We start from the raw sequence: 20,644 nt of genomic DNA on the forward strand, positions 1-20,644 counted from the left end.
GGGGGTGGGGTTATGGGATGCAAGAGTCAATAGTTTTCTCCAGGCATTTCGACCAATGATTTTCTCCAACAACGCTGGCAATGATATTTTGATCCATACCTTGAATATACTTCAAGCTGGGTCGATACGTGGCCTTCGTAAAGTTATGGCCTGACACTGACCAAAAAATGACGTCAAAATGCCAGTCTTTGGCCACAAAAGAAAACAAATCGTGAGTTGAATTCAATAGTTCAACCAATGAAATAACTTGTTTCCATGAGCTCTACTAACGACAACTCACTAAGCGGTGCAAAAAACAAATAATGACGTCAAACTGCCAGTCCTTTTGGATTTCAGTGTCAGGCTATAACATAACGATGGCTACGGTCGATATAGCGATGTTTTCCACTGAGGAATAGTCTGTCGCATCTGTTTTTTTTTTTTGAATGTGACATTAACGTCAACAAAAAGTTTGAAAAACAGAGAAAAACTGTGTGAGAAAGAAAGTGCTCTATCATTATTTATTGCTAAAATCTACAGCACACAGATCATGCGTAATTCGTCGCAGGACATCTTTAAAAAAGCTTAAGGACACTTTCTACAAAATGAATAGTTCTAGAATTTAGAGGGACATTTTCAAAAACTTTTAATGTATTTAATCTATTAATTTAGTCAAGTCTTCATTTCTTACAAGTGCAATTTTTACAATTTTATTTATATGTACATTCAGTTCTTTATCACATGTATTTATTCATTTATTTGTGTATTGCTTTTTGTAAAATTAGAAATAATTTATGTAGGTTGTATAGTTTAAGTGACAAATTAGGGAGCAGTCACTGGTTTAAAGTAAAGATTTGAATAACTTTGTATAAAACAGTGCCAGACAAAGCAAGATAAAAGCTACAAGAGAAAAATAAATACATCAAAAATCAGTCTTCCTCTACTGGGGATCAAACCTAAGACGTTAATTAGATCTGAGGTTCGATCCTCAGTCGAGGAAGATTGATTTTCAGGGATGGTTACTTTTCTTATATTTTTCTTTCATTCGTTGACTGGCACAGTTTCATACTCACTTTTTCAGATCTTTTTCTTACGTTGTATACACACATTGTGTGTGGTGCCTTTTTTTGTGTGTCAAGTTAAAGCATGTAATCATTTTTATTTTTAAAAATGTTGTCCTGTTCTTTTAGATTTGCAAAGGGAAGACGTGGCATTATATAATGAAGGCAATGCTGGCAAAAGATGGCCCTGACAAAATTTACAATATGCCAGATTTCTACATAACAAGAAGGAGTTCGTACGGTCTGACGGCAGTGAGATTTAATAATAAAGCACTTTATGATAACATGAAAACTCAAACAAATCTCATTGACCTAGTTCCTTTTATTCAGGTGAGTCGCAGATAATTTCTCATTCAAACAAAAAAAAAAGAAGTCCCACTCTTTGTTAAACTCCTACCAACATCCAAGATAAAAAGAATCATAATTAATAAACAGCAGTACACAAAAACTCCTATTTTTAATGATATTTTACTATCTTGTATTTAAATCAGATCTTTAAAGTGTGAGGCTTTTTTTTTTTTTGCTTTTGCTATTGTCCTCTTGATTACAAGTTTTATAGTTTCTGAATCTTCGAGAAAAATGTTTTTTAAGACCTAAACAAGTTTTCATTGTAATTGTAGCCGTTATTGTACAAATCTAATTTTAGCTTGATTTTTCTGCTCACACGGCGGTATTCGTTCAACGTGACTTACTTGACTTATTTCCGATCGCCTCCTAATAATCACTTTGGCAGCTTCTCTCTTTTGTTGAGTGAGTTCTTTCCACCGATGACGGTCTGCTGCGATGGATCTCATGTATTCTAAATCCTTTTCGAATCTCAGCTCTTGTGTGTCATCTAGGCGCTTGAGGTCTTTTAAAAAAAAATCGTTGTGCATTTGCTCTTTGTGGGTCTGCATTTGTATTTTTTTATGTCTGCTAGGTGTAAAGAATAATGGCATCGCCTTATTTACTGGAATATTTCAGTCTCTCCTTTAAATGTGTCCAAATAGTCTCCGCCATCTTGTTTCCAATATTTGAACACATAGCGGTGTTTTTCGCATTTTATGTACAGCGATTTATTACTTATTTTGGTTGGGAAGTGGATATTTAGACTTCTCCTGAACTGTTTCCAATGGAAGACATCTAGTTTACTTTATTTGCTTTTAGTTCGTTCCCATGTTCCACAGTTGTAAATAAATACTGAATTAACAAGGCTCTTGTATATGCTTTAGTTTTGTTTTTTCGTTTAAGACTGTGTCTACACCATACGTGTGTCAGCATCTTGAGGACGGCTATGGACAGATGTTTTCATCATTCTACGTCTACCTTTGGCTCCAATTAATGATCCCACCTTTTCGTCTTTTTCTAATCTTGTTCGTCTTTGTCAAGTTTCGTAATGTCGGTTTTATCGGTGTTTACAAGAAGACCATGTCTCTAACGCTTCTTGTACGACCTTTTACGGTGAGATCTTTTTCTAGTGACGAAATCAATATCGTCTGATGAAAGGTAGGATCCAAATACCGTTTGAGGCAAAAGTTCAAGGACGATGGCAATCCTTTGCCTTTGCCCCAATCACCAGACGGTGCAACAGGGTTGGATGAGTGAGCGAGTGAGTGATCCACTACAAATTTGAATAATCTGTCAAGAGCTAACTTAAGTGTTCATTTTTAGCTTTTAGATAAGCTCTACTTTTTCTATGTCTTTACATAAATGTCTATCACAGAAGTCATAAACCATTCTGTAATCTTGGTGTTATATTATATTTGTTTGATTCTTTTAGATATACTATACACGTGAAGATTTGTTGGACAAATTATGGATTTCAAACCATTCAAACTACCAAGAAATGGGAACTGTCATCATCAACATATTCCAAAAACTAGATCAGTCTCTTGTGAGCAATTTTCGACAAAACAATTATCTAAAATTGAGTTTCAAGACTGATTATAAGCAATTTATAGACCAAGAATATGGACTTTCAGGTAAATGATTATTGAAATGAATAATTGTCATTTGTTATTTAATTTGTGTGTGTTTGTGTGTGTGTGTGTGTGTGAGAGAGATAGAGAGAGAGAGAAAGAGAGAGGGGTGGGAAGAAGGCGAGTGAAAGAGAGAGAGAGAGAGCGCGCGAAAGAAAGAAAGAAAGTCAGAGAGAGAGAGAGAGAGAGAGAGAGAGAGAGAAGTATGCTTGTAAGTAAATATAATTGTAACTACGCAATCCATGGTACAGTAATCTGGAAACTTCCATGTTCCAGCAGATTAAACAAAAAATTAAGTATCATTATTTCAGTTGTTTGGGGTGTTTTGTGTTTGTTTTTTTTGTTTTGCTTTTTGTTTGTTTGGTTGTCGTCGGTTGAAGAAGGATTTAGGGCCTGAAATGGTTATATGTTCTTTGTTTTTTGACGGCTTTTTATTCATTTATGATCAATATTTGTGACAAGAATGGAGTGATATCATCGTAGTCGGTCATATTAATAAATATTATGCGCTCATTGTCCAGTGGCGATTTATACGGGCCGAATCAGGAGACTAATATTATTTGACACACCATGAGTACGTTGTATTGAAATAATATGATCGATCCATGATACAAAATACTATCATTCTAAATCTTAATTGTCCAAATCGGTTGGGAAAGGGGTGTTGACTGTTTTCTGGATGATAGATAGAACGAAATTGACGTTACTCATCTTTTTGTTATTGTTTTTTTTTGTCAGCCATTTTTATGAGCAGTTCTCACGAAATTGTATATTCAGAATATAAAGGTTAAAGGTTAGACATAGTTTTGTGTGTTGGTACGTTATACCCAGCTGGCAGGCGTATGTTATGGGTATATTTACTAAACGCATTGTATCAATAATACAAATAGTATAATCAAAATTCCAATTACGCTGCAAAAGATTAACATGAATTTTCATCGTCATCTTGAAAAGTCTTCATGAACAACAATCAACAACATACATCTTGGTCCTGTAACCCTGTGTATCCTGTTGCTTTAGATAAAATTTTCCATGAAATGTGGTCTAGTTTGTTGTCTTTTATTTTCCAAATATGTTCGCTGAGTTTTGTGGATGTTTTTTTTTGGTTAGTGTTTCTAAATGTTGAGGTGTGGAGGTTGTATCTTGTACCACAACATTTCATGGAAAATTCTATCTAAAGCAACAGGATGCACACTAACATCAAAACAATGTAGCTTATGCCTGGAAGAGAAATATACTATAATCAAACACCCTCATGAAGCCACACTCAACACGAAAAATGAGATGTACGGTACGTGTCCACATCGCCGGAAGTTCTTGTTAATCAACTACAAACCGGAACCACTTCAACAAGCAACAGCAGTCAACAAACCAACTCAGTCCTGACGATGGCTAATTAGACCTGAAACATTAATGTAGACTGTCTCAAACATTGTGGTAAATATTAAAATAATAATTCGCTCCATTACTACATGTCGAGCGGGCACTTTTCGTACCATATTTGTATCAAACACGATTCAATATATATGATGTCCCCAAGGCTGTGTGAGTTCCCCAATCCTCTACATCTTATACACCAACGACTGCAGACCATCCTTTGAAAATTGTTTTATAGTGAAATATGCAGATGATACTGCTATTCTTGGCTTATTAAAAGATAAAGTTACCGAAAAGAATTATTTCAAACAAATAAATATATTCACCGATTGGTGTAAACAAAATCAGCTTGAATTAAATGTTGAAAAAACGAAAGAACAGGTGTTTGGTGTAAAAAATAAAAACGACTTAAAGTGTGTGGCGATCGGTAAAGATGATGTTGAGATAGTTGACTATTTTAAATATTTAGGAATAACCATTGATAGTTCCCTCAATTTCTCTCAACATATTAATATAATTTCTAAGAAAGTTGCCCAAAGATTATACATCCTAAGGAAATTGAGAACATTTCAAGTAAGGAAGAAAACTATGTTAAGAGTTTATGACTCATTGATTAAAAGTGTAATTGCGTTTGGCTGCACCATATGGTTTGGAGGATGCCGACTTAAAGATAAATCAAAAATTTCAAAATCTATCAAAGAGGCATCAAAAATAATAAACCATCCTCTTGATGGAGTAGAAAGAATTCATGGAAAAGCAATAGAAAGGAAAGCATTCTCAATTACCAACAATAAAAAACATATTTTATACCATGAATTTAGTCTTTTACCATCTGGGAGAAGGTTTTGTCAGATTAAATGTAGAATAACAAGTATAAATCAACGTTCGTTCCATCAGCAATAAAAATTTTGAATATTTCATATGGTACAGAAAAACCAAGGATTGATTCGTTGACTGATTAACTGATTAATTTATTTAATGTAAGATTAACTGACCAATTGATAATGATGATAATTTTTGGTGTCGAATTGCCACAATCGTAACAAATTGAAAACGAAATGAATATGTTTATGTTGTGTATATCGCACGTGTGAAAGAAAGAAAGAGAGAGAGAGAGAGAGAGAGAGAGAGAGAGAGAGAGAGAGAGAGAGAGAGAGAGAAGAGAAAATAAGTAGGAGTGAAATATCTGTTCAATCTTAGTTATCGTTTAACATTATAACAAGTGTAACTAAATGACAAATTGCCATATTTATGGACAATAAAGATCTATTATTATTATATATATATATATATATATATATATATATATATATATATATATATATATGAGCCAAGGTCAAAAGGTGCCCGCCTGATACCAGTGTTAACAACATTTGATTTTTACTTAATTGTGGGCTGTTTTCATTGGGTTAATGCTTGTAATCAATTGATAATATGAAGAAGAGATAAAATGAGATAGCTCAACATACTCTGTTCAACAGAATATGAAATAAACAACTTGAAAGTGAAATCTGAATGCTGTTTGGCATGTGCTTAAAACGAGGTCAACGCATCACCTTTTTAGAAATCATGTAGAAATTAAATGTGATGTTTTAGCTCACGTGATTGAAGTTTGACTAATAGTATAAAGTCAAAATTTACTTTTAAACGCAATTGCAGTATATTACATATCTGATAAGTTTCATATAGAGTTCTTAAAAAGTTGGTGTTGCTTGTGACCTTTGGTGTCATCAAACACAGCACAATACTAAGACTCGACACGAAACTTTAAATCTCATGTTTAAGGTTTTAAAATGTTTTATTATGAGAAAAGGCATAGATTTACTATCTGAACTCAAATCTTGGAGTAAATGTATACTGTTGTGCCGATATTGAAGTTTATTGGTTTTGGTGTCATTTGTCACAAGCAACACGGCATGCGTGAACACGTGGAAGTTTGTTTCGTTAAATGGCGATTCGCAATTTTGATCAACCCTTCTTACCAGTCTTTGAAGTGCAGCACTTTCATTTGCCTTTCCAGCGTGGCTCCAGGCAGAAAAGGTAAGTTGAACTTTGGTGTCATCGCTATTTTACATTGTCACAAGCAACACTTGATATTGGATATTATTAAGTGCCACCAAAAAATTATGTTTTCAGCTGTTATTCTATTTACAAATATGATATTATGACATCTCACATAAAACTGTGATTTTGACACAGTTAATTATTTCCTTGTAATTCTAATTTGTTATGTTTCAGGGTTGTATCAATCAAGGAAAAGACAAAACTCAAGCTTTTGACGAATCCAGATAAAAGAAGGGTTGTCAAGAAATTTGATTTGATTTACTATTAACACACTAAATTACTACAAACTAGCAGATTTGAGCAGTAGGGTGGATGTTACCGTATGGTTACATGAATTCATTACCATGGCTGATATTTATCTAGTGTTTGTGTGACTTCTGGTACTTTTTGTGACCATTGGTGTCATTGGTTAAAATGTCACAGGTGACACTTAAGTTTGAAGTTTCTAATGTATTTCTGTTTTCATGTTCTTCAAAACTTGAAATGTCATTGAATTACATTTAACAGGCTATATTACATGTGTTCAGTTGCTATTCTTGATTTATTGAGGCAAAATTGCGTTCTAGTGCCGATTTTGACCAAAGTAATAGCAACAATGGTATTACTAATTTCTAAGTATATTTCCAATTTGAAAGTATTTAGTTTCTTCAAGTATTATTGAATTTCATTTTAGAGTAGGTTATTGTGATTTTTTTACTGAAAATATTGATATATTATGGAATAAAGTGTGATTTGGTGTTGCTTGTGACATAAGTAATGGTGTCACCGGTCGTATGTCACAAGTCACATTCAGATTCTCTATTTTCCATGTATATTTCTATTTTTGAAGTCTTTGGTTTCTGAAATATTATTAAATTCCATATTTATCTGTGGTTATTACACTGGTTTGACCGAAATTAATGATATATTGTCGAAATTGCAATTTGGTATTGCTTGTGACATAAGTAATGGTGTCATCGGTCTAATGTCACAAGTGACACAATGTCGCTAAATAAGATATGCTTTGGTCACATTATTTCCCAACATTTTATTCCAAAAGTTTCTGAACATTGCTGGTAATAAGCATATGCAATATTGTTGTTGTTGTTAATGTACAAACATTTTTATGAAATAATATATTTGCATTCTATGTTGCTTGTGACCGATGACACCAAAAAGCAACATTTTCTCCAATAGTTGGTAATATCATTTTACTATGATTGTTGTTGATTGTGTCTTTTTGTCTATAACTTACTAAATAAAGTTTGATACTCAACAAAAATCATTTGGTTATTGAGTTTTTTGTCTCATTTTGGTGTCACCGGTCACAGGTGACACCAGCAACCTATAGGTATTGTTGACGATATTATGCTGCGGTAGACCTTAAAGTTATCTAAGGGGCCTTTCATTCATGAAGTACAGGGTTTTTGCTACACATATAGAAACATGAATGGACTATTATGTCACTTTTATTTTGAGAAAAAAAATTGGCACCTTTTGACCTTGGCTCATATATATATATATATATATATATATATATATATATATATATATATATATATATATATATATATATATATATATATATATATATGAAATTTGATCCCAGTGAAACCTATCGAAAAATTTATGAACACAATCGTTCATAAAAAGATATTGAAAAATGGTAATTCTACGATTGGGCCATTTAAATCTATCAATAATGGAAGGACGAGTTTTCTGGCCAAATTTTTAGATACATAAAATGAGTACCTGTTTCTGTCCGAAAAAAAAGTTATATCGCCTAACAGGCGTCATGTCATGTCTTACATATTAAGTGTTCCTGTTGGCCAGTAAAGCGCTTCAAGCACATTTAGTGGATATTGCTCTATATGAAAGCTCAATTATTTTTAATTGGTTAATTTACCTAATAGGTCTTTTATATTTACTCATGATCTGTTAATGGCTTATACAATTTCTTTTCTCTCTCCCGGTTAGATTATCATCACGTTGAAATAGGCTACAATATAAAAGATAAGCAATTCTACTCTGACTGCCACTTTCTCTTTGTAAGTATTGTTTGATTAGATATGTATGATCCGCATGGTTTGATTAGACATGTGTAATCCGCATTGTGTGATTAGATATGTATGATCCGCATTGTGTGATTAGATATTTATGATCTGCATTGTGTGATTAGATATGTATGATCCGCATTGTGTGATTAGATATGTATGATCCGCATTATTTGATTAGATATGTATGATCCGCATTGTTTGATTAGATATGTATGATCCGCATTGTGTGATTAGATATGTATGATCTGCATTGTGTGATTAGATATGTATGATCCGCATTATTTGATTAGATATGGATGATCCGCATTGTTTGATTAGATATGTATAATCCGCATTGTGTGATTAGATATGTATGATCCGCATTGTGTGATTAGATATTTATGATCCGCATTATTTGAGTAGATATGTATAATCCGCATTGTTTGATTAGATATGTATGATCCGCATTGTTTGATTAGATATGTATGATCCGCATTGTTTGATTAGATATGTATAATCCGCATTATTTGAGTAGATATGTATGATCCGCATTATTTGATTAGATATGTATGATCCGCATTATTTGATTAGATATGTATGATCCGCATTATTTGATTAGATATGTATGATCCGCATTATTTGAGTAGATATGTATGATCCGCATTATTTGATTAGATATGTATGATCCGCATTGTTTGATTAGATATGTATAATCCGCATTATTTGAGTAGATATGTATGATCCTCATTGTTTGATTAGATATGTATGATCCGCATTATTTGATTAGATATGTATGATCCGCATTATTTGATTAGATATGTATGATCCGCATTATTTGAGTAGATATGTATGATCCGCATTATTTGATTAGATATGTATGATCCGCATTGTTTGATTAGATATGTATAATCCGCATTATTTGAGTAGATATGTATGATCCGCATTGTTTGATTAGATATGTATGATCCGCATTATTTGATTAGATATGTATGATCCGCATTATTTGATTAGATATGTATGATCCGCATTATTTGAGTAGATATGTATGATCCGCATTGTGTGATTAGATATGTATGATGCAGGCCAGACCCATTTACGGGCAGCTTAAGACTTTATAACAGGATCGATTTTGATTGTTGATTGTTCAAAAGATTGGTCTCTATCTATGTTTATTTCCATTATAAAATAGTATCAGAATTGAAGTAGATGAGTGCCTGTTGATAATGGCCGTTATTTACTCACAAATAATGCGGGGTATCCATTGGTAAACCGGAGTTCCGTCTCCCTACAGAGGTTGAATGTCATGGAACGCCATTCTTTAAGCTCAAAGTATTTAGAAATGATTATACAAAGAAATGAATAGATACGCTCTTTTTAATCGTTCCCTGGAAATTTGTATTTTGATTCTATTAAGTGTAAAAAGAGACCAAGATAACCTACCTGTCCATTTTTTTAAATAGAGCATTTCTATATCGTAATATCCACTAAACATGCTCAAAGCGCTTTACAAGGGATCCCGACCAACAGCAAAACGCAAGATATAGAACGAGACATGACGCCTTTAGGCAATATTACATTTTTTTCCAACAGAGAAAACGCTGTTAACGGCCAGGTACACATTTTACACCTGAGTACAGTGAGAGAATATAATTAAAGAGCCTTTTCCAAGGACTCAACTATGCGCCGAGGGCGGCTCAAACCCAGGATCTTCCGATCCGAAAGCAAGTGTCTTATCACAAGACAACATAAGCCGCACAATCGAGGTTATGTTTCTTGTTAACCAGTTAACTGTCGTTCCCTGGAAAAAAAATTGTCTTTAAAATTTTGGCCAGAAAACATGTTTTACAAAGAAAACAGAAATAAGATTCCAGCACCTTGACATAAAATGAGTCCTCCGCAATGCCTTATCCAATTATCCAATTATCCATTTATCCAATTATCCATTTATCCATTTGATATCATCAATTGATGTCAAATTGAATTCAATTTATTAAGAAAGAAGACATCAAATTATATTTGCCGATTTAGATAAAAGGAAATAGAATATTACTTTGTCTAAGTAAAATGGAGAAAGTTGTGAAGGATGGCGATCACCCCTTCACAAATATATTAAGTTCTCCATGAGGAGCCGTCGCCTTATATCTATAAAAACAAAGACAACACGTCACCTTAATTCATTTTTGGCACATGGTGTTCGAATTTTTAACGCGCAACTGTGATTTAAATTAAATACTATCTTTTGAATATACACTCACAAGTTCGGACTAAAGGCCAGAGGTATGGCCTATCTCAATTTATCAAATTAATATATAAGGTGATGCTATTGGTTCTTGGTTGTATATTTTTACATTTTTGTGCATTTGCACACACACACACATATATATATATATATATAATATAATATATATATATATATATATATATATATATATATATATATATATATATATATACATACATACATACATTGTCGCCATATATTCTCAACTTTGTGTTTATACATTTTCATGCATGCCACGTCTGTAAACGAATTTCCATTTTTTTGGATGAATAAAGTATATCTTATCTTATCTTTATCTTATTTGTATTCTCTGCAGGTTAAATTAGACAGCAAAATCCATCGAACCGTAGTGTACAAGTTTCCCAAGGAATTGAAGCATGTGAAAGTGTCTTTATACGAAACGTTGGTGCAGAGCACCAAAGACATCATCGACATTAGTTTTGACATAGATGAGAAGACTTTTGTTGACATATCTAAGGATGCTGTCTTCTATGTTTCTGATGTGAGCAAGGTAAGAGTTCAAGGTCTATGTAATACTAAGGGCTTCTAACGTCATTTATATATTTGTACACGCCAGCAGGTGTGGTTGAGGTCTTTTGATCTCCAACGGTACGTAGGGATGTGACTTGCTGTGTCTACTATCCCTTGTATATCTGTCTTCCATGGTTGATTTCTCTCTATGTCTTGGCCTTGGCTGGATTCCTATATATATATATATATATATATATATATATATATATTATATATATATATATATCTGTTGAGTCTGTTGAGTCTCATATCAAACCAACACAGTCCTGACGATGGCTAATTAGGCCTAAAACATTAATGTAGACTGTCTCAAACATTGTGGTAAATATTAAAATAATATATATATATATATATATATATATATATATATATATATATATATATATATATTTATGAATGTATGTATGTATATATTGGTTGGTGATATTTTTTCCTTGTAAATCATCTCTCTGTTATGTCTTCCACATTTTACTGCTTTACTGTATTAATTATATAGTGATCTGTAGGGATTTGAGTATTCCTGCACTTGTATCACGATTTGCGATCTCAAACAAAGCACGTTGATAATTTGCTCTTGGAATCTGAATCTGTTCCCTATTTTGAACTAGTTTCCTATTGCCTTAGCTGTCCTTAAGTGCTTTATTGTAAATCTAGCATTTTTCCCTTTCCATCTTCTCCCTTTTTACCAGCGCTGAAATGACCTAAAATATTGCAAGCGCCATAAACCCCTTAACCCTCTTCTTACCACCTATAGGAAAATCGTCACATTCGTTACGATGTAACCGACAATTTCCTCATTCTGATTTCTCTTGTACATTACAAAATTTAAAGAAATGCTTTGATTACAGCTATAAATACTAAACACTGTGTTGTAGAGTTCACTTTTTCCTTTTTTTGTTTGAGTAAGAAAAGTCTATTTTTGAGCTGGGTGGGTGTGAATATTCGGGGGAAATTCTAAAATTAGCTGGTAAGGAGAGAGTTAAATCAAAACACGCTAGCAGTCAAAAGTTATGGTCAAAATGTAATCAAGTTTCGTCTTAATTTTTGTCATTCACAGTGGGATTTATATGAGTAACTTGATGATTACTGGTAATGTTGTTTTATTGTGCGGCTATGTGGTCTAGTGGTATGACACTCGCTTTCGGATCGGAAGGTCCTGGGTTCGAGCCTCGCGCTCGGCGCATAGTTGAGTCCTTGGAAAAGGCTCTTTATTTACATTCTCTCACCGTACTCAGGTGTAAAATGAGTACCTGGCCGTAAACAGCGTTGTCTTTGTCCGAAAAATTGTAATATCGCCTTACATGCGTTATGTCCCGTCCTACATGTTAAATGTTGCTGTTGACCAGGGGCCCCTTGTAAAGCGCTTTGAGCACATTTAGTGGATATTGCGCTATATAAAAGCTCAATTTTACATTCACTTGATCATGCAGTGATTGCTGTTCATTATAATAAAGACTTGGGACAATAGAATTGCAACAAAAACAAGACATCAGTAACTTTTGATTCAGATGACTATTCTTAAATGAAATCTTTCAACTATTGAATAAAATAAACAATATATTATATGAAAGAATTACATCTTGAATTGAAACTTAGAATTCAAATCAGCGAATAAAACTCAACATCTTGTAATCATGTTTTGCAACACTTTAAAAATGCAATAAAGAAGCCCAAACAATTAGACCAGAAGTGGCGTCGCTATGCCGCCTGAATTAACACTTCTAAAAAATTGAGTTTTTTTATATAGCGCAATATCCACTGAACGTGCTCAAAGTGCTTTACAAGAGGTCCCTGGCCAACAGCAGCATTTAATATGTAGAACGAGACAAACGCCTGAAAGGCGATATTACAATCTTTTTCGTACAGAGACAACGCTGTTAACGCCCCGCTACTCATTTTACACCTGAGTACGGTGAGAGAATGTGAGTAAAGGGCCATTTCCAAGGACTCAACTGTGCGCCGAGCGAGGCTTGAACCCAGGACCTTCCGATCCGAAAGCGAGTGTCATGCCACTAGACCACATAGCCACACAACACTTAACACGTATCATTGATTAAACGACTTTATTTGGTATAATCAAATCTAAATGTTTCGTTGAAATCTCTGCTTTAACTTTTTCCCCATCTATCCTGCGTATACAGTGAGGATTGCATTCCGATGGCAGAACGTTTTGTTTCATTCCATTGGCTTATGAGACATTAAACGATCTGTGAATATAGAAATTACACAATGCTTTAGCATCACCACATGCTGCTCACTTACGCTTTTTGCAAATACTGAAAGATCTCCTGAGTAATTCAGTGATTTACACCTAGACAGCAGAACTGATCAATAGAGTATAACTTTGTTCTTGTCAGCACTGATTTGGTTTTTTGATATTATTACCACCTCTTACTCCGCAAACATTCGTCAGTGAGTTTCCTCGTTTTTATAGGATCTAACAAAATGTACCACATAGGCAAATACAAATCAAGAGGCTCGTAAGAGATTATTAGTAAACAATACTTGTGATTATAAGTTACCTGTCAATTCTTTAAAATTTCCACCCAGAAACATCTATATAGACACCCAAAGGCCTTTCATGTTTTCCTTTTGAGGTTTGATAATGTTGATGCTATCAAAGAAGGGAGACAAGACATCAGGCATATTCGGATATTGGTGACACAAGATCGATGTTCCTATTCCGATAAGTTTTCCAGGGTCTGGCACTCCAATGTTTGTGTAAGAACAACTTTTTTACGTTGTTTGTAGTGCGCCTTGCAGGCAGCTGTGTTTTGACCGCTCTATAATAAAATTGTGATTTTTAAATGTTTAAGTGTTTTACGTAACATTTACAAGGGTACGCTGAAAAGTCTTGATGCAGCTTTGGTATTTTCAAAACTTTAATAGATACGATATTGACCAAGGTATCAAAACAAATCTTAGTTTATGCTCTTTCGGTTTATTATTTAAGATTTCAGCATAGTCACCATATTGATTCACACAGAGCCGCCAAAAATGAACCAGTTATTGCACGATTTGTTTTCTTTTGGGGCCAAAGACAAGTCTTTTGACGTCATTTGTTAACAGTATCAGGCCATGAGTTTAGGAAGGCCATGCACAGACTGTCAGACTTACACACTTCAACCCAAACATGATAATTATTCATTAAAACACAGAATCAGGCCCATATTGATGCTATGCGTTTAGTTTAAAAAACTCACAACATCTGCCAGTCAGATATAGTGTGCAAACACACAAAACGATGTGTAACCTTAAACATTTAATAATTTGATTAATATCATTTAGTGAGAATTACACAAATGGATGGCTAAAACAATAACAAAGAGCTGAGTGATGTCAATACATAAAAATGTATATAGACAAACGTATGCACTCTTGCTATTAATTTTCAAATCTTAAAAATATGGTAAGCGACAAAAGACCGGATAGCTATAGTCTCCGTAGAAATATAAAATAAACAATGTAGAGATGGAACTAGACTAATTTGAAATAGACCAAAAAGACAGAGGAAACGGCATTGAAGGCGGTGGCTTCAAACTATAAGCAACGAGTTTGTAAGTGGTGAGGTTATACATGTATGTACATAGCACTAACAAAGAGAAGTAGTATTTTGCAAAATTAAGGTCAACGGTTCAAATAAGAAAGGCATAATCGTAGGATTAGTGTATAGGCCACCAGACATAACAGCGAAATTATAGCCATGGAAATGATATGAGAAGAACTATCCGAAGTTGATGAAAACAATAAAAAGGCCTTATTCTGGATAGTTAGTGATTTTTAATGCGTAAAGAAATCAAGTGCAACCAAGACTCATTTCATGGACAAAGCAAATACCATTGTTTGGGATCATATAGGTCATTTTAAAACTCCCCCAAAACAACACAAAGGACCTTCTCTTCACTGACAACCCAGAACAATGCGGAACAAAACTTACTATCTAGAATAGGAGGTACGGTGTATAACAAGATCACCACTGATACCAAAATGAATAAAGAAACCACTTCACAAACTTTACTTCTGGAAGAAATGTAACCTTGGGCAATGTAAAAATGATACTTTGGAAGAACAGTAACCCCATAATGACATCAGTTTAGACCTTAATCAAACCAAAGAAAAATTTAAAGAGACACTCGACAACCATGCACCAATATAATTCACAACCCGACTTTATCAATGTCCTTGGTTTTATCTTACAACAAAAAGAATAACTCGAAGGAAGAAAAGAATGTTTTAAAAAATGACAAAAGTGGCTCAGACAAAAATTAGAAAAGTTTATGAAAGTAAAGCAAGAATGCCAGAGGGTGTGTCAAGAAGCGCATTCCCATATTTGACGATGACAAAAGTAATTTCTAAAAACTACGGACTTACATAATGAAGTAAAAAGACAAATCAGACTTGAAGAACAACAATAATGTGATGCAACAAAGAAAGTGAATGATATTAACAAACAATTTGCATCCGTTTTTTTCTCTCCTGAACTACACAACCTGAAATCATTGTGGATGGTGACAATATGAAGTGCCTAAAATACCAGACATCATAAGTGGAAAAAAAGGAATTCTAAAACTGCTCACCAATACTAATGAACACAAAGCCATAGGCCCAGACGAGATGCATGGGAAATTCCTTAAATTACTAGCAAATGGAGCTCTTGACTTTACGCAATTCTTGTTCAAGACTCTCTTAATCAAGACATAATGCCAGATGAGTGGAAAGCTGCTAAAATAATGCTACTGAGAAGTCAGACAAATCGAAGATAGAAAAATACAGGCCTTTGTCATTAAGATTAATACGTTGCAAACTCTTAGAAAACCTTATGCGCAGCAAAGGATGAACTATATTACATTTTAAATAAACAGCATTCAACATGGCTTTAGGCAAAAAAAAACAAAAAACAAATTGAAAATCTCAGCTAATAACAACAATAAATAATGATTTCAGCTATGATTCCGTACTCCTTAATTTCTAAAAATCTTTTCGTTCAGGTCGACCATGAAGGCTTCTAATGACATTAAAGAAGTATAGAGTTTCAAGCAAAGCACACAAATGGATCGAATCCTTCCACAAGGCAAAACCCATAATTGAATCAAACTCACTACATGTTCAATCTAGAGTGTCCCAGGGCACCGTTTTTGGTCCGCTACTATTTCTTATTTACATAAATGGCAACCAACCAACACTTGACACCAGGAACAAAATAACATCTTTTGCAGACAACAGTTTCCTATACAAATAAGTAATAGGCCAAGATGACTGGACAGTTCTCTGAAAAGATCTGGATTCCTTACACAATGACAAAAGATTTGGACTCCTTACACAATGAGATAAGATCTGTATTCCTTACACAATGAGAAAAGAACGGGATTCCTTACACAATGAGAAAAGATTTGGATTCCTTACACAAAGAGAAAAGATCTGGATTCCTTACACAATGAGATAAGATCTGGATTCCTTACATAATGAGAAAAGATTTGGATTCCTTACACAATGAGAAAAGATCTGGACTGCTTACACAATGAGAAAAGATCTGGACTCCTTATACAACGAGAGAAGAATTGGAAAATGAATTGATTCCCCCCCCCCCCCCACGAATTCCTGACAAATTTCAAGTACTGAGAATATCAAAAAAAAGTTAACCGATAAAATCACTTACACAAGAAAGTGCAAGAAACCAACCGTGCACCTGGGAATGATATTTGACTACAAGCTCCAATTAAGAAAGTGCAAGATACCAACCATGAACCTGGGAATAATATTTGACTACAAGCTCCAATTGTTTGAGCAAAACAAAGCTGTATGTAGAAAGAGAAATACCATACTTGGCTTCCTGACCAAATTGAGTGTATCTACCTAGTAGCCATCAAAGGAAAGTTCAATATGACGCTTGTCAGACTAAATCTTAACTATGCCAACTCAGTTTGGGAACCACACCAGAAAAAAATCATATCAAATAAAAAGCATAGAAAACGTTAAGAAGGATACTGCAAGATACGTATTAAACAATTATACCTTCAATAAAGGCAGTACAGAAGCCAACATGAACAAGTAGATGGCTTTCACGTGCCAAACAAAGAAAAGATCCAAATTCTCCAGTTTTTTTAAATGGAATAAATGATACAGTCAAAATACCCACAAGCCAACCTACGTTAATTGAAAATATAAAAACCAGATAGTCCAGCTTCGATTAGTTCACCATTTTACAATCAAATGTTGGTAACAATCTATATTTTTCCCAAACACCATTCAGTTGTGGATTATTTATTTTTAGATTCAACTAAATTACTTAGCAATGTCGAGGATCTAAACATGTACTGCAATAATACAACTTGGAAAATAGTCTAAGTTTCAATCATTTATATCGACAGTAATACTCATATTCCCTGAGTTGGTCGATTAATTGGAAGAAGCAGAGGAAAAAAATAAGATAAATATAAATAGAATTCCTTTGACTCTTCTCCGAGCTCAATTTTGTCTTTAGGATATTTCCAAGAGAAGACTGGAACAATCCAGACCCGAGAACACAAAATGCTCTAGGACGAGTTCACTTGCTCAAGTCCACACAACATGGCGAGGAGTCAACTAGCTATCATCTGCGTAAGAGGCAAAAACAATACAGCTGTCCCACATTTACAAATTTCCTTCATTTGATCTACTTTACGCTAAACTGAAAGAATGTAAAGCATAACGAGCACACTGACACAATTTAATCATGTTATAATAATAATATAATAATATATGAAAGATAATAAATACTTTATTCATCCAAAAAATGGAAATTCGTTTACAGACGTGGCATGCATAAAAATATATAAACACAAAGTTGAGAATTTATGGCGACAATGTTTACATATATATATATATATATATATATATATATATATATATATATATATATATATATATATATATATATGCAAATGCACAAAAATGTAAAAATATACAACCAAGAACCAATAGCATCACCTTATATATTAATTTAATAAATCGAGATAGGCCATACCTCTGGCCTTTAGTCCGAGTTTGTGAGGGTATATTTAAAAGATAGTATTTAATTTAAATCACAGTTGGGCGTTAAAAATTCGAACACCATGTGGCAAAAATGAATTAAGGTGTGCTTAGTTATTGATATTGTACAAATCAATTGCCATTGTAGGAAAATGTAAAAATGACACATCATGATGGTAAACTTGATAGCTTGACAACATTAAAATGCTAAGCAGTACGAGTCATTGAGATTTATTAACATGCATCATTATATCTCTACCAACCAGAAAACGTCAAGAAGTAGCCTGCGAGAAGTTGCATGCAGTTGTGAAAGAGCATCAGGCATTTACTCTGCTGATGTTGTACCCGATCAAAAGTTTTTCAAAGAAACGCTGCTCGTTAAAATTCAGAGCATACTAGAGGCTTCCCCTGAGCGGCAGATGGGAATTCCAGCTTTTCTTGTACTGGCATGGTTGACTTACTTTGCCTTCATGATTGTGGCTAGAAAAACAGACTTAACCTTTGGATATAATGTGAGAAGTTTTTATGTTTTGATAAATACACAAAATGTGCTCAACTGGAGTCATGTGCAAATATAGAAGTATTATGCTTATCAGGACAGATAGAACATAACTGTTGAAATTTTAACGAAAAAGATCTGAAAATGTGTTTATAAATTAGCGCCAAACAAAGCAAAAAGTAAAATATACGAAACAGAATCTGTTTTCCTCAACAGGAGATCGCATATCTGACCACCTGATTTATTTTTTTTTGCGGGAGATGACCGGTAATCAGGAGGTCTGAGGTTCGTTCGATCCCCAATCGATAAAAGATTGATTTTATTTGGGGTAGGCATTAGGGAGACCCAAGGAAAGTCTCCCTTATACCCTTGTTTGGGGGACCCTAGAAGGGTCTCCCAAATGACCTCTCCGTCTGATGTTAGTGAGACCCCCCCCAACCCAATGTGTAATGATAATAATAATAATAATAATAATAATAATAATAATAATAATAATAATAATAATAGATAATTAATATTATTATTATTATTATTATATTATTATTATTATTATTATTATTATATTATTATTATTATTTATTACTATTATTGTTACTATATTATATTATCATCATCATCATCATCATCATCATTCGTCATAATCATCATCATCATCAATCATCATCATCATCATATGATATGATATTATTATTATTATTATTATTATTATTATTAATTATTATATTATTATTATTATTATTATTATTATTATTATTATTATTATATTATTATTATTCATTATTATTATTATTATCATTATTATTATTATTATTATCATTATTATTATTATTATTATTATTATTATTATATATTATTATTATATATTATTATTATTTTATTATTATTATTGTTATTATTACTATTATTTTCATTATTATTATCAATTTTTTTATTAACGTTCTCAGTATTGGCATATGACACATCTTTCACGATAAATAATGTTATCTCTTAGACTGGTCATAAACCCATCAAACAGATTGGTTAGGGTGTATCATTAAAATTTGATTAAAATGTATCAGTAAAATCAGTTTACGTAATTATTATATCTTCCCTTTAAAAAAAAACAAACTAATGTCACTCTCTCACAATTTCCTCTCCTTAGTTCCGGACTCACCTTGCCGGCAATCATTTTCATCCGACCGATAGAAACTGGTTCCTACTCCGTGTAAAGACATCATCAGTTCCCAGCTCCGGCTTGGAGGGTCGTGCCCGGATTGTTCTCATTGGGAACCACAGGACCAGTGGTGAAATGCTGTTGGATAATGGTTGCACCTTAGTTGTAAGTCCATGGTATATGCACGAAGGAATTGTATATCGTAGAGAACATAAATATGACCCTTGTCCTTTAACAATTTTCAATTGCTTCGTTTCCACTAGATTGTCTTGCCCAGGGTAAACGCATGTTCACTGGCAGACAACTTGTGATGAGTGAGGTAAGGAACAAACAGAGCTATCGCCATCCACGTTCACATCCACATCCAAATCCAATGATTCCAACGATCTTATGTTGGTCTGTGTCTCATTTAAAGGGTCAGAAAGACAACTAACGTTTTTATTGAAAGTGGATTCAATGTTCAATAACTTTTGTACATGGCCGAAAATGATCTTTTTCCTTACAAAACGATTTTCCAACAGCTCCTTTGCTGGTCTGTAGTTATTGGCAGTTAACAAAAGGTCCTTGTTTTGAATCTCTTTCCAGTATTGATTGTAAGTATGTAAAATGTTCAATGTCAGGCATATTGGTATTGTCTATGAGTGCGTAGAATTTGGCATAGAATAAAACTTGGAGAAATCACCGTCGAATTTTCTGACTTCCAATTTGGGAAGACATC

At 33.5% G+C, this 20,644-nt stretch overlaps 1 protein-coding gene across 1 annotated transcript in view; it reads left to right on the forward strand.

The window, feature by feature from the left end:
* The window catches only part of LOC144979163 (uncharacterized), a 91,652-nt gene that overhangs the window by 33,518 nt on the left and 37,490 nt on the right, over positions 1–20,644 (forward strand). Inside the window, exons 19-25 of the mRNA XM_078925770.1 lie at positions 1,170–1,370; positions 2,800–3,001; positions 8,396–8,466; positions 11,052–11,246; positions 13,817–13,987; positions 18,541–18,786; positions 19,915–20,091. Coding sequence (XP_078781896.1) covers positions 1,170–1,370; positions 2,800–3,001; positions 8,396–8,466; positions 11,052–11,246; positions 13,817–13,987; positions 18,541–18,786; positions 19,915–20,091 — 1,263 coding nt within the window. The remainder of the gene's footprint in view (positions 1–1,169; positions 1,371–2,799; positions 3,002–8,395; positions 8,467–11,051; positions 11,247–13,816; positions 13,988–18,540; positions 18,787–19,914; positions 20,092–20,644) is intronic.

Source organism: Berghia stephanieae, chromosome 9, assembly GCF_034508935.2.
Source record: "Berghia stephanieae isolate SIO BIC M18660-M18661 chromosome 9, UCSD_Bste_1.3, whole genome shotgun sequence".
NCBI classification, from domain to species: Eukaryota; Metazoa; Mollusca; class Gastropoda; order Nudibranchia; family Aeolidiidae; genus Berghia; species Berghia stephanieae.